This window comes from Suricata suricatta, chromosome 5, assembly GCF_006229205.1.
Source record: "Suricata suricatta isolate VVHF042 chromosome 5, meerkat_22Aug2017_6uvM2_HiC, whole genome shotgun sequence".
Lineage (NCBI taxonomy): Eukaryota > Metazoa > Chordata > Mammalia > Carnivora > Herpestidae > Suricata > Suricata suricatta.
In genome coordinates this window covers 135676684-135691449 of record NC_043704.1, presented here as the reverse complement: position 1 = coordinate 135691449, position 14766 = coordinate 135676684, and the positions used below count along the sequence as shown (strand labels likewise).

Sequence of the window (14766 nt, the reverse complement as noted above, 5' to 3'; positions counted from 1 at the left end):
GAGGGACGGCGCGAGCGGCGCTTCGGCGACTCTTCTCCGCGGCGGCCGCTCACGCCTCGTGGTGACTCTCGCCCCCGAAGCTGCAGACCGGCAGTTGTGCCAGCCCGGGCGGCCGCTCCTCCCGATGCCAGGGCCGGGGCGCAGGGCGGCCGCCGGCCGGAGGATGAAGGGCTTGGCGGGGGGAAGGAGAGAAAAGCTGCCGGGGGCGCCCAAGGCTCAGGCCAGCCACGGTAAGTTGAGCGCACGAGCGGTGTCTCGGTGCGGGTGGCCGCGGGGGCTGTGGTGCGGGGCGCGGGGCTGGCGTCGCGCCCCCCGGGTGTGAGGCGCACCGACTGGGCGTCCGCACGGTCCGCACCCGGGACACCCCCTGTCCCCGCAACCCCGCGCCATCTGTCTGCCCCCCTGCCTCGTCCCCTCGGCGCCCCGCAGAGATGTGAGGTGGGGGGGGGGTGAGTGTAGACCACAGAGCCTGAGGGGCTCCAGACACCCCGCGCTGACGGGGACCGAGGGGCAGAGGAAGCCGCGGCAGGGGGCGACGGGGTCAGCCTGGCTCCGGAGGGCCGGGCCACCGAGGGTGGACTCCCTGCCGCCCGTCTCCTATTGGGTGTGTGTGGGGCGCGCTCCCTCCTCGGGAAACCTGGCGAAGTTGTTGGGATAAGAAAGCCCGGCGGGCTGGCTTCGGGATGGCCTTTCCTTTTTTCTTCCTTCGATTTTGTCTTTCTTTTTTTTCTTCCTTTTTTGTTTCTTTTCAAGATCTCTCTTCCGGATGGACAGGATTGGAGGGCTGTGTGGGAAGCTACTGAGTTAGGGAAAGCCTTCCTCCAGGGGAATCATTTTAACATTTAGGGTGGGGTTGGGAGGTTAAGGGTAAATCTGTGCCCCTGGATCTGATTGCCTTCCTGGTTCAGGGGATTGACTTAGAGGACAGAGCACAGGGTCTGCCTTGTGACTTCTTGCATTTGGGGAGAAGTTTTATTGTGCGTGCGCATTGGGGTCAGAGGAAACAATACACCGTCGCCCCTTGTGAAAAGCCCAAGGTCCTGTCTGTCCCTCGTACAGTTCAGAGTTGTCTGCATCACGTATTGCGGGGGACGCTGGTTAGGTCTGCTGCAGCCTGAGCTGCAGCTAAAGTATCCAGGAATGCGATGTTCCTGGGTGTTCGAGCATCTCCAAATTGTGGGAGCTTGAACTGACTTGGAAGTCGCCTTGAGGTTGTGGAGGTGTAGGAAGGTGCGTGGATCTGGTGCTTTTTGCTGACCTTCGTGTGGTGCTTTCCGGGGATGTCATAGGGAAATTTCTCTCTCTTCTCTTAAGGCTGTTTGCTACTTGTCTGTTAAAAGTGACTTTCGGGTCCACCCAATTCTGGCTCGCCATGTTCTCTGAAACCAACTGCAAAGGTTGATCTCCTTTTGGGTTTTCATGTCACCCTTGCTCCGTACTGGGTAATTAGTCACTGTACTCTGTTCCGGAAGCATGAAAGGCAAATATGGGTCATTTCAAATTATGTAGATTGATGCAGCACAGCATGTTTGGGGATTATCGTGATTTCTTCACATTTTCTTCCAGATGTTCCTCAGAAGTTAACTTGAGTGCTCTGTCCATGGAGCTAAACCATAGACCAGGGGAATGGGCAAGCATCTTGAGTTAATATATTATCTTAGATTTCAGGAAGTGAAGTGCTAGAAGCTATGTGGTTTGGGGAAAGAAGCCTAAGCCAAAATACAGGATGTCTGGACCGCTTTTCTTTGTTCCAGAGCGGCTGAAGGTCCTCGGGGGTCTTTTGACAAGAACAAAAACAACAGTAATAATGACATGTAGCATTTTTTTTTTCCCATTCACTGCCCACTAAGCACTGAATTAAGGGCCTTATAGCTCCTGTAAATACATAACAATCCCAGGAAGGCAACATCTTTACTTCTCCAGTTTGTGGATAAGGAAAAGGAGCCTTAGAGATGTAAAATTTGGAAAACTTCCACAGTTAGTGTTTTAGAACCCAAGATTGCTGGACTTCAAAGTCGATTCCTCCAATCAGTACTCAACCTTGTCAAGCCTCATTTGAGAAGTGGGAGGACTATCTGTGTTCTAACCCCCATGAAAAATTAGTACTTATCATGGATTGATTGATTTACAACCATTTCAAATGTTTAACAGAAACGTCGAACTTAGACTTCAAATCAAATGAAAAATGTGTGGCCTTTATGTAATTTAGGCTGCCATCTCTAGAGAGAGAGCTAAATGCTGAGATCTTGCGATTCCCCTTGACAGTATTTCTTCTTTTAGCCCCTTTATTGTAAATCAATAGCAGTATTGTATAGCCTTTCTCTTAACAATGTGTGACTTATAACATTAAATATACCTGATGCTAACATCACATTTGGATGACTCTCTAGAATTATCCTGAGGTCTACCTGGACACTCTCATATTTTATAGCCAGCTTATAATTAATACTCAGTTCCTAACAGGATGTTGAATTTCTATTAAGAGATACAAGCAGCTTGTTTGAAAATTTCCTTTTTATTTTCAGCAGTATTTTCAAAACAATTACACCCCCTGCTGTGATGTGCTATTTACTAGGTGCATCAAAAGTTCAGTAATGAAAAATGTTTGTAATTCAACAAAACATAGTGTCTCATCTACAGTAACAACTTTGGCTAAAAGATTCACATCCAATTTAGGACTTATTTTATCTGAAATTTAATTAAGATGTTGCGTTTATTACTGTAAAATGTATGCAGGTAGTTGAGGGCACATCTTCCATTATTTTTCCTGTAATCTCCAACTATAAATCCATTACTGATGAGTTCTTCAGATAATTTATGTTATGCGCTTGTCTAAAGATTTTGAGGTTTTAAAACGAAGAGCAAAACAACAAATATGTTGTATTTGTCATATTTCTTCATAAGCTGTAATTATGCTTATCTGGGGAATAGTATTTTAAGTTGTAGATCTGATTTGCCTGCACATGAATGGAATTATGAGATAAAAGTATATAAATCCAATGGGAAACTAATGGTATTCATATCCCACATGGGGGAACAACTTTGGAAAATAGGGCATCTTTGAGACGTTATCTTACTAGATTTCATTGCACTTGCATAGTATCTTATCGTTTTCAAATAAAATGACATTTCTCTGAGTAAACTAATAGTTATTACTGTGATTTCTTTTGTTTTAGGGGTAAAGTGTTTTCTCTAGTAGTAACGTAGCATTGCATAAAATTGACATTTGTGTCTTTTCTCTTGATATGGTTGAAGTCATAAAAATCATATTTTGTGTACTATAAATAATCTATTTCTGAATACATTTGCAGGAATATAAAAATGGTAGAGTAGTAACTTGCCTAGAGGTTTTATATGTTTTTTAGAAGTAGTTAATGAGGTTGTTACAGTGGTTAACATATTACATAATAAAGTATTGAAACTAATTATAAATATGAATTATTGAACTACAAAATATTTTATGATGAGTCTTATAAGTGGGTTAACCTTATTACCATATGCACATATGTTATGTGTTTGACAAATTTTTTGTTTCATATTTGCACAATAGGACTATTAGTTTATTTGCTAATGACACTCCTTAGTTTTTTGACAAGTGCTCTAAAGAGAGAGTTTGAATAAAGTAAAGCCTGTGGGTTGAACATCAAGCAAGCACTTAAGTTGCCTCTTTGGAAACCGATATCAGCTCACATGGAGTTATGTGTCTGAAATTTGTTGGTGTAATTAATTTGAACAACTAATGAACAAACACACTTGAGATAATTTAAAAAATTTTACCATTTTAAAGATGCACTGATTTATATAATTTAGGGCTTGCTAAGATTGGCAATAACTCCTGTTATTGGGTTGACCCAGCCTTAACTTAAAAAACAAAAATAAAGTTCAACGAGAGAGAACTTTAAGGATAATTGAGAAGCAGAGATGAATCAAATTTCTTCACAAAGTCTTTATCCCAGTTGAAATGTGATTTTAATCAAATTCAGATAATTCTGTACCATCTTTAGTGTTTTGCAGACATTGAGCATGGGATTCAAAGAGTATCTTCTTCCTAACCTACTGTTGTACGGATAGAGAATACTAGAACAGAGTTTCAGAGTGGCAATAGGGAACTGCAGGCCATTTAATGACTTTATTACTTTGTAGTGTCATCCAAACATGTGTTTCATTTTTTGCCTAATTTGAAACACAAAGTGGCAGTTCTCTCTGATCTGGAATTATATGTGCCAAAGCTGGCAAACATAGAGCATTTCTAAACTCTTAAGTCAGAGGTTTGCAGTAAAAGAGAGTTCTTAAGTTTGCATCTGTGTAATTATGCAGCTCATCTTCCGGCAAACAGTACTCATCTTGGCATATCTTGATTGCCCATTAGACCTATCTGTCTCCATGAGAAGAACAAGTACTATTACAGTGCAGTGCTAAGGATGTCCATTTGAGGATTTAACTAAGGTTTCTTATAACATGAGGTCAGACGTTCTGTTTAGTTTTATTGTGGTCTTGTAAAGTGTTCTTTTTTTTTATATATCTAAAGAGTTAATCACTGCTGTTTTTATAATTAAATATTAAAAAATATTAGAGATTTCTTTTTCCTTTAATAATCTCTCATTTACCCTCAACCAGAAACAATAATGAAATATGTCTATATTATTTTTATTTTACTTTTACGTAAGCAAAAAAAAAATGTACTTGAAACTCCAGAAGGATCCTGAAAAGTCTAGGTTTTAAAACTATTTTGTTGAGAAGAAATTCCATTAATTAGTCTCAGTGAACCAAATGTATCCAGATCATCTAGAATGTAAAGAAAACAGGCACTAGATTGAGCTCTTGGGTGGTTGCAAGTGTTTCATTCGTAGTAAAATTTGACATTAAAGTTACAGAGACAAAATAGTCATTAACATGATGTAGTATTTAATAAAGTGCACTTAAGAACCAGCACATCTTTGTTTGAATCCTCGCTCTGTTCCTTACAAGCTGTGAGAATTTAGGGGTGCCTTGGTGACTCAGTTGGTGAATCATCATAATCTCAAGGTTTGTAAGTTCGAACCCCGCATTGGGTTCTTTGCTGACAGAAGCAGAGCGTGGGGCCTGCTTCAGATTCTGTGTCTTCCTCTCTCTCTCTGCCCCTCCCCTACTAACACTCTGTCTCTCTCTCCTTCAAAAATAAATAAATGTTAAAAAAATAAAAGAAGCTGTGAGAATTTAGTCAACTTTTTGTTCATTTCTTGGCTTGAGCTATAACATGGTGATACTAAGTGATTGATTAAATCTCATAGGTTGATTGATCACCGTCATGCATTAGTTTTCTATAGTTATTCTACCAGATTGCCACAAACAACAGTTGGTGAAGTTGGTGGCTTCAAATAACAGAAATGCATTCTCTCACAATTCTGAAGGTCAGAAATCTGGAATCAGTATCAGTGGACTGAAATCGAGGTCTTGACAAGGCTGAGCACCCTCTGGAGGTTCTAGGGACAGAGTCTGTACTTTGTCTCTTGTAGCTTCTGGTGGCCATTGGGATTCCTTAATTTGTGGTCTCAAATGTGCCTTTGTCTTCCCATTGCCTTCTCCTCTGTGAGTCCACTTTCCTTCTACTTGGTCTTTTCTAAGGACATCTGTGATTGCATTTAGGACCTATCCTGATAATCCAGAATAATTTTTTATGTTAAGATCTTTAGCTTAAGCATACCTGCAATGACTCTTTTTGCAAAGAAGGTTGACATTTACAGGTTCCAGGGGTTGGGGTCTGAGGCCCTGGAGTGGGAATGTTGGAGGCTTCTTTGTACATTACTTTGCCTACTATAATCATCATTCTCATATTTTTATATTGTGCTAGATGTATGAAAAGATAGCAGAACCAATATAACTAAATTATGGAAAATGTAGAAAGTATCAGAAATTTCATATAGTTTTAAAGCACATTTTCTTATGTTCAAATTTTGACCAGATTTTTTTGATCAAAGACTTAAGCATGATTAATTATTTTCTGTTCACTTTAACATAATACAGTAGTAAATACCTGATGAGTGGTTAGTGTGTGCTTCCAGAGTGTTGGTGCTGGGGATATCAGAGTTGACAGGAGAAGTGAGACCCTGGGCTCATGGAGTCTTAGTGTATAAAAAATATCTAGACAAGTAGTACATTTTAACTAGTACTTTTATTGAGTACAATTGGTCCTTTATGTCTGATTCAAAATTTCAGGAGCAAAGACTTACCATTAAATTCATTTATGTATAAGGAACAAAGCTAGGAAATATACACACCCATAGCTAGGACAGGACAGATTTTGAACCCTGTTCCTTCTGGTTATACTATATGTGCCATAAGCTAAAATGAAAAAATCAGGAACAAGTTTAACAAAATAAATATAAAATAAACTTTTTGAAATATAAACAACTTGTCAACCACATAATTTAATTAACTGGAAATATCAACTCATAAGATATTGTGGTTAGTGGACCTGAAAAGTTAAGAGCTTCTCTTTCGGAAGTGTTATATTTTACATATTTTTCTAAAGGGCATTAGGTTGATCTTCCGGCTTAAGTGAATAGACGCTATTTATCTACTTATTCTTTACCTTTAAAAAAAATGATAATACATACGTAAAGCATGGAAGTTATCATCTTAACCATTTGTAAGGGTACAATTCAGCAGCATTAAGTACACTCATATAGTTGTGCAACCTTTACTACCACACGTATACAGAACTCTTTTCTTGCCAAACTAAAACTCTATCCCCTTTGAACAATAGCTCCACATTCTCCTCTCCCTCTTACCTGGCAAACATCTTTCTACTTTCTGTCTGTATGATTTTGACTACTGTAAGTGCCTCATATAAGTGGAATCATAGAATAATTGTCTTTTTGTGACTGGCTTATCTTACTTAGCTCAATGTCTTCAAGGTTCGTCAATGTAGAGTAGCATATATTACAATATTTCCTTCCTATTATATGTATATATGACATTTTGTTTGTCCATGCATCTGTCACTGGACACTTGGGTTGCTTCTACATTTTGCCTAGTGTGTGTTATGCTGCCATGAACATGGATGTACAGACATCTCTTACAGACTGCTTTCAGTCCTTTAGGAATATACCCAGAAGTGGAATTGCTGGATCATACAGTAATTCTATTCGTAATTTTTTGAGGAACTGCCATAGTGTGTGTGTGTGTGTGTGTGTGTGTGTGTGTGTGTTTTGGCTGTACCCTTTTACATTCCCAGCGCACAAGGGTTCCCTTTTCTCTGGTCTTTGCCCAAACTCATTTTCTGCTTTGTTCATTTGTTCATCCCTTCGTTTACCTGCCTTCTTTCACCTGCCTTCCTTTCTTCCTTCCTTTCTCCCTTCTGTTGTTGTTATTGTTGTTTTAATGGTAGACATTTTAGCAGATATGAGATGGTATCTCACTGTAGCCTTTTTTTTTCTATTGTTTTTAATGTTTATTTTTGAGAGCAAGAGGGCCCACATGTGGGTATGTGCATGGGGGACGGGCAGAGAGAGAGGGAGACACAGAATCCAAAGCAGGCTTCAGGCTCTGAGCTGTCAGCACGGAGCCAGACGCGGGGCTCAGATTCACGAACCTGGAGATTATGACCTGAGCCAAAGTCGGATGCTTAACTGACTGAGCCACCCAGGTGCCCCTCACTGTACTTTTGATTTGCATTTCCTTAATGATTAGTGTATTGAACATCTTTTTGTGTGCTTATTGACCATTTATTTTTATCTTCTCTGGAGAAAAGTCTGTTTAAGTCCTTAGCACATTTTTGAGTTAGTTTGCTTGTTTAGCTGATATTGTTGAGTTTTACGAATGCACTATATATTTTGGTTAATCCCTTATTTGCTACATGATTTGCAAGTTGTCCCCATTCTATGATTTGCCTTTTTATTGTGTTGGTAATATTTTTTAGATGTACAGATTAAAAAATTTTTCAAGGTCCAATTTATTCATTTTTTCTTTTGTTCCCTGGGCCTTTGATGGCATATCTAAGAAAACAGTGTCTCTTCTTTACCTTTTTGGCAATGAGTTTGAGGTGTTTTAAAAACAGTGTGGGGAGCCTGGGTGGCTCAGTTGGTTCAGGGTCTGACTTAATTTTGGCTCCGGCCATGGTCTCTCAGTTCATGAGTTTGAGCCCTGTATCATTCTCTGCAGAGAGCCTACTTGGGATTCTCTCTTTCCCTCTCTCTCTGCTCCTATTCTGCTTGTTCTCTTTTTCTCTCTCTCTGTCAAAATAGATAAATAATCTTTAAAAGACAATGTAAAATATTGCTAAATTAAATTTACAAAATAAGGGACTACAATTTGAAGGAATAAACTATAGTTACAGACTAAAATATGAAAAATCTCACAAATGTAATGTTGACCAACAAAGTCCACAAAGCCCCAAAAGCCTGATTCCATTCACACAGTGTTCAAAATTAAGTAACGCTAACATCTAAATACATCATAGTTTCTGTAGGGGAAGGGGACAAGATGCTGAAAAGTTCTGTTTCCTGATCTGAGTGTTGATTATATGAGTTTATTAACCTGTAAAAATTCATCAAGTTGTATATATGATTTATGCACTTCTCTATATTTGAATTAAACTTAAGAAAGTTAAAAATCAGTTCATCATTCAGAAGCATATGACAAAGAGAAATTTCCTTAGGACCAGGAAAGATAGGAGAAGAAATGCTCCACTCTATGTTCTAAGGGTTTATCCACTTGGCCGACTTGGTCCATATATTTGGCCCTAAGGTTTTATTTATTTATTTTATTTTAATGAGAGAGAGCAAGTGAGCTGGAGAGAGGGACAAAGGGGAGAAAGAATGAGAGAGAGAGAGAGAGAGAGAAAGAGAATGAGAATCTTAATCAGGCTTCAAGCTCAGTGTGGAGCTCGATCCCATGACCCTGATCATGACCTGAGCCGAAATCAAGGGCTGGACATTCAATCATCTGAGCTATTCAGGCACCTTTGGCCCTAAGTTTTTAAACAACAATCAGACCCATAGACACAGATATCATCAGAACTCTTGTTGAAGAGAAGAACACCAGTCCTAGGACAGACTGGAGGGAAGTTTTCCCATGAGTCTTCATGAAAAGGGAACTGAATGACACAGTGAACAACACATGTGTCGATGCAGCAGAGCCTTTCAGAAGAATTTTTCTTACCAAGTGAAGAGCAATTAAGTTACTGGATACTTTCTGGTTTGTCTTAACTTTAAACATTTCAAAGTTTCTAGAGGAATGGGAAGGCCGTGTATCCCTTAGATCAACTTTATAAATTTTGCTGTCTTTAATGGCACTTTTGGCCTTGGTTACATGGCAGTGAGTGGGATCCCACTGACTTAGACAAATTTATAATGTTGATACTCCTTGTGATGAGTTAAAAACTGGAGTCAGCTTGACTCTTTGAGGAACCTAAGAAAATGGATATCTCCCAGGAAATAAAGAACTACCTCTGAGGTAAGCAGTGGGCAAGTTCATATTTGCCTAAAGAATTAATAAGTAGGATACACTGAATTAATTTGGATTTCCATTGATAATTCTTCACAGTACTTCACAAGTCTCCCCAAGCATCAATGATAGCTATAATCCCATAGAGAATAATTCTTTTATGACAGGGACCATGTTGTATTAACCTTTCTACCTCCTGTACTGCTTGACAGTGTCTTGAACAAAGTAATTATCCCAAAACATTGTTGAATGAGTGAACAATTAAATTCCACAATGTGGTAGACATAGAATTTGGAGAGAGTTGAGTTAGTTATCACAATCTTAAGATACTCTGAGAATTGTCTTAAAAACAGCATAACAATCTATCAAATTTTTATGTACTGCGTCATTTAGTCTCTCCTGAGTAAAGTAGACATGATTCAATTATTGGTCACTTAATGGCTTTTAGTGAGTTGAATCAAGATTTTTAGCACCTTATAAGGAAAAGTTTGACCTTAGGAAATTGCTTTCAAAATACCGTTTTTCAGTTCCTATGGATTTTGGTGAACATTTTGTAGAAATTCCTTATTAATGAGTGGCATAACACTTAATTATTTATTAATCATTAATTATGTCTGATCCCAATGTATACTTCCTTGACTTTTTGTAACAAGTTAACAAGTTAACCTGAAGAGATGACACCAAAAATTTAAAAGCTTTCTTTCTTTCTTTCTTTCTGTCTGTCTGTCTGTCTGTCTGTCTTTATAGAGCTAGAGAGCACGAGCAGGGGGGAGGGAGAGAGGGGCAGAGAGAGAGAGAGAGAGAGAGAGAGAGAGAGAGAGAGAATTCCTGGGTCATGACCTGAACTGAAATCAAGAGTCCGACGTTCAATTGACTGAGCCACCCAGGGGCTCCAAAAAAATGTTTTCTCTTTTTATATCATAAATTAGAGCATGATTTCTGAATTTAAATTTTCAAAAGTTGAAGAAGAACCCTTCAGAACTCTGAGGAATTCGGAAGAAAGAATTTCTTTCTTAAAAGATTACCTTTAACAAAGTACAAGTTTCCCTAATTAGGACTTTTTAGCATGCATAAGAAAGTTTGAGGAAAAACTAAATACTAATCAGAGTAGAAAAGGTTACCCTTATGAATGATGGGATTAACATTTCTTTGTCCATTTAGAGCAAGCCTTCTTTTCTGATCAATGCACACACTAAAATCTTACAATAAATAGTGTTTCACAGAATACAGAAATGACATCTGTAATTTCTCATTTGTTTCTTCCCACATATTAGGTGGGTATGTGCTATCATTACCATATTTTTTTTAAGATAAGGAAACAATAGGTTAAGTGATTTGGCAAAGTCAAGTAACTGGTAGGTAGCAAAGCTGGATCATGAACTAACCTTGTCTGACTCAAAGCCTGGTGTTCCCTGTGCTCCCCCGAATAGTTTCCTTTTCTTTCCACATACGCAGGGAAATAGCTTCTGTTAAGTCTATCATACATTGGAGTGAATTACTTGGGACAATGATAGTCTATGACTGGAATGGAGATGAGAACAATCAATAAATGACAGTATTAAGGGAGTACTAATGAAACTTTAATTTGAAAATTGCTCTGAAATGTATTCCAAGATAGGTTTTATAACCATACTCAGATTTGATGTGAAGTTAAACCAATTTTATGCAAATGCTAAAGTGACTTTAACAGTTATGTTATATACCTTGATGTGGTCCTTAAGGAAAATTGTTGGGACCATTAATAAGTTTCTAAATTGATTAGGCTAATTTGGTACTCCAAAAGGCATCTTCCTATAAATTAATGCTGCCTATTACATTCTGATTACAGCAAATTGCTTGCTTCCCATGCCTAAGTTTGAAAGTTTCCAGTCTCTGAATTTTTGTTCTTTCCCAGTGGTTGGCTTTCCGTTTTGTCTTGCCACATCAGAACAATGAATCATCTTGTCCATTAGCTGAGTTTGGAAATTCTGTGTTATTCAATGAATTTGTTTTTACTCCATCCCTCTGATAATTTGAAACCTGGCAACTTAACTGCTTTCCCAAATGCGTTTGTGATGCAACGTCAATGAGTTTTGTTTTGAACAGCAGAAGACTGCAGTGGTTTTGTTTTTGTTTTTTTGATCCTTATAAATCAAATGCAATATTTTAATAACTGACATTATGTGTTTCAGAATAATAAAAGGTTTAGGGTAATAATAGCTAGTGATCTCTAGAGGGGCAGCCTAATCAAATAACGTTAGAAGGCTCTCAATTTTTATAACCTGATGGAAACAGAAATGTGCCAACTGAGTGATCACCCTGATTATCAGGGTCTCCTAGGAATATACAGTTATTCATTTCTTTTTCATGAATTCATACTAAAGGAGTCAAAACATTAAAGTCAGAGCATTATTTCTTTGTTTCTAACGCTTAAAGCATGAGGTGAACAGAGGGACGCACAGTGAGACAACGTATGTCAACACAACGTGCCTCTCGTGCCCCCTACAGCGAACAGGGCATGCAAGGGCATTGGCAGTTTTTCCATTTTGAAGGAATGTTTAAGACCTCATGTCATTGCTTTGTTATTAAAATAAACAGTTTTGAATCTTGGAAGTTGGCTCTTAGAGAAGTGGCAGTGGAGTCTAGTAAAAATGATGGTAATAAATTACAGAATTTTGGTTGATTTTCATAATGTGAATAGAGAATACAGTGAAGCATGTCCTTTAGGATGCTGCCAAGCACTGCACAATACTTATTGTGTCTGGAGCTAGAGTCACGGCGCTGATTCCGTGAGTATGACTGTGTGTGTATGGGAGTATAATATGTGTCCGCACACTAAAGTCATTTGGAAGTCATTGAGAGCTTAGTTTGAGGATGGCTTGGCACATTTTTGTGGAAAATGGTAAAAGTAGTTTGCTCTAAAAGAATGACATTACCAGGCATGTTTTCAGGAAAGAAATCATGATCTTCCAATAGTCTAGTAAAGGTTTATTTAGCTCTTGCTTTATTAGTTCCTGAAATTTTTCAGAAAATGAAACAAGTTGTAAGAGTTCAACTGTGAATACTTTGCAAGATAACATTGGAAATGTCCCCAGAGGATCTTGTTAAAGCTAGTCAAATGGCTGTGATTTTAGCAGCCACAGTAATCGAACCTCATGTGTGATGTTGTTTGTAGCTTTTCTTTTGCCTTCTATTCAAATAAGAAAGTGATCCCACAGACAATTTTGAGAACTTAACTCTACGTTAAAAGTACCTTTGTTTTTGAACATTATGCTGCCTTTACTACATCTATCTTATTGTCTTGTACAACACTCCCCCCTTAAAAATTATATGGCCAAGGAATATGAATGACATTATACATTTGTTTACTTACGGTTCATAACTACATTTCATAGCAGTGAGAGATGTACTATCTCCAAAGGGCATCATTTCTTGTCATTTCTACTGGTATTCCCATTGTCATTTCGAGCTGAGGTTATCATTTTGCCTCTAAATTCAGCTCCACTTCTTGACTTGAGTCCCACCCCCCATACCAACACTGTTTTCTCAGAGTTGAACTATTTCTATACATTAAAGCTTTTATTAATGTTTATTTATTTATTTTGAGAGAACGAGCAAGTATGAGCAGGGGAGGGGCAGACAGCAGGACAGAGAGAGAATCCCCAGCAGGCTCCATGCTGTCAGCACAGAGCCTAATGTGGGGCTGGCTTGCCCTCATGAAACTGTGAGATCATGATCTTTGCTGAAATCAAGAGTTGGACACTTAACTGACTGAGCCACCCAGGTGCCCGTTACTGTGGCCTTTTAAAATCTACCATCATTAGGTAATTCTAAGAGGAGGCTGCAGTTGATTCAACTAACTTAAAATACATACAGAAATACAATAATGCAGCTTCCAAGAGATTTTTCTGTCTTGCAGAATCCAAAACCTCCTTACAAATGAGCCGGTAAGAACCTTTTACGAGAAGGAAAAAATAATATAGACAGCATTTGCATTTTGCTCAGAATTGCTGGCGGTGCCTAACCTGCTTGAGACTCTCTCTCTCTGCTCCTCCCCCACTCATGCTGTCTCTGTCTCTCTCAAAATAAATAAGTAGGCCTTAAAAAACAAAATGGCCACATTGAGAGAAGCATTCTATAATTACATTTTTATTTTGTTCCCAGTAAATAAGTTGGGATGGGCATATATAGTTTTAGAGGTTTTGAAAATTTTATTTTTTTTGTATAGGGAGTCATAGCATCCCACTTTTTGCTAGATGTCAGAGGTCATCTGCTTCCATTTCCTGGGTTCTAGGCCTGGATATATAACCAGACGATTTGTAGGGTTATGATATTGGGTCATTAAATCATAGACAGCTCTCATAACTTTGGAGATGAGTATTTTGCCAGTTAAAATTCCAGTTCCAACTGGACATCTATTCCCGCTGCCAGTCATTCTTCTATTGCTTAGGAGCTGCCTTCCGATAAAGACTGCTCAAAATTTTGTCCTGCATTTCAAAGCCTTGATCCAATGCCAGCTCTTAAATTCAGAATATTATCTGGTTTCTATTTCTTAGATGAAATAAAGGTTGTTAGACAGGTGCACCTTCACATTTTCCTTCTCTCATCACCAGTTACAGTTTAGTTTATAACCATCCTGATTCACATCTCCATCCCAAAAGGATTGCTGTCTCAATACTCACTTACTTATTTTATCACCCCCCTTCCTCCTGATACCTCTTAAACATTTCATCAATTACTCATCCTCTCTCTTAAAACTTCATTCTCTTTCTCCATCTGCTCACCCTACAGATCTGCTGTACTCTACTTTCTGTACAGAATAACTTCCTTCAAGTTGCTGTCCCAGATCTCTCCGTGGAATCGTTGTCTAACTTTCAGAAAGGGCAGTCTCCATGCTTTTCTTTCATTGCTTCACCTCATCTTGTCGTACTTCTGAGACACTTTTCCAGGGTTATGCATGAACTTTATGTCAAATTCAAAGGTCTCTTTCCCACATTACTTCGTCTTAAACATGCTACAATACTTGACTCTGTAGACTGTCCTTATTATTCATTCGCAAATACTGACTGCTCAATACCGCATGAAGTATACAACCTGGAAATAGGGATAGGATTCAACATTTTATTTCCAGGAATGTAAAGTTACCTAGGAAAGGAGCAAATAATTTAAAACAGAACATATACATTGTTTGTAGTGATTAGATGTGTTCACTAATCACTCACTTGGAAGGATTGTAATAATCCACGTCCCTGAAATAAGGTTATGACATACCATTTGGTCTAGCCAAGAAAATGTGATTGGAAGTGATTTGTCACTTTTTGGCAGAAGACTTGAAAAGCTGGCATGTGATTTGTTAGGTTC

General features: G+C 38.6%; 1 protein-coding gene across 1 annotated transcript in view; it reads left to right on the top strand.

Annotated features, from left to right (window-relative positions):
* Positions 1 to 6: 6 nt before the first annotated feature.
* The window catches only part of ZNF385D (zinc finger protein 385D), an 848110-nt gene continuing 833350 nt past the window's right edge, over positions 7 to 14766 (top strand). The window contains exon 1 of the mRNA XM_029938772.1: positions 7 to 230. Within this exon, the coding sequence (XP_029794632.1) occupies positions 125 to 230 (106 nt within the window). The 5' untranslated portion in view covers positions 7 to 124. The remainder of the gene's footprint in view (positions 231 to 14766) is intronic.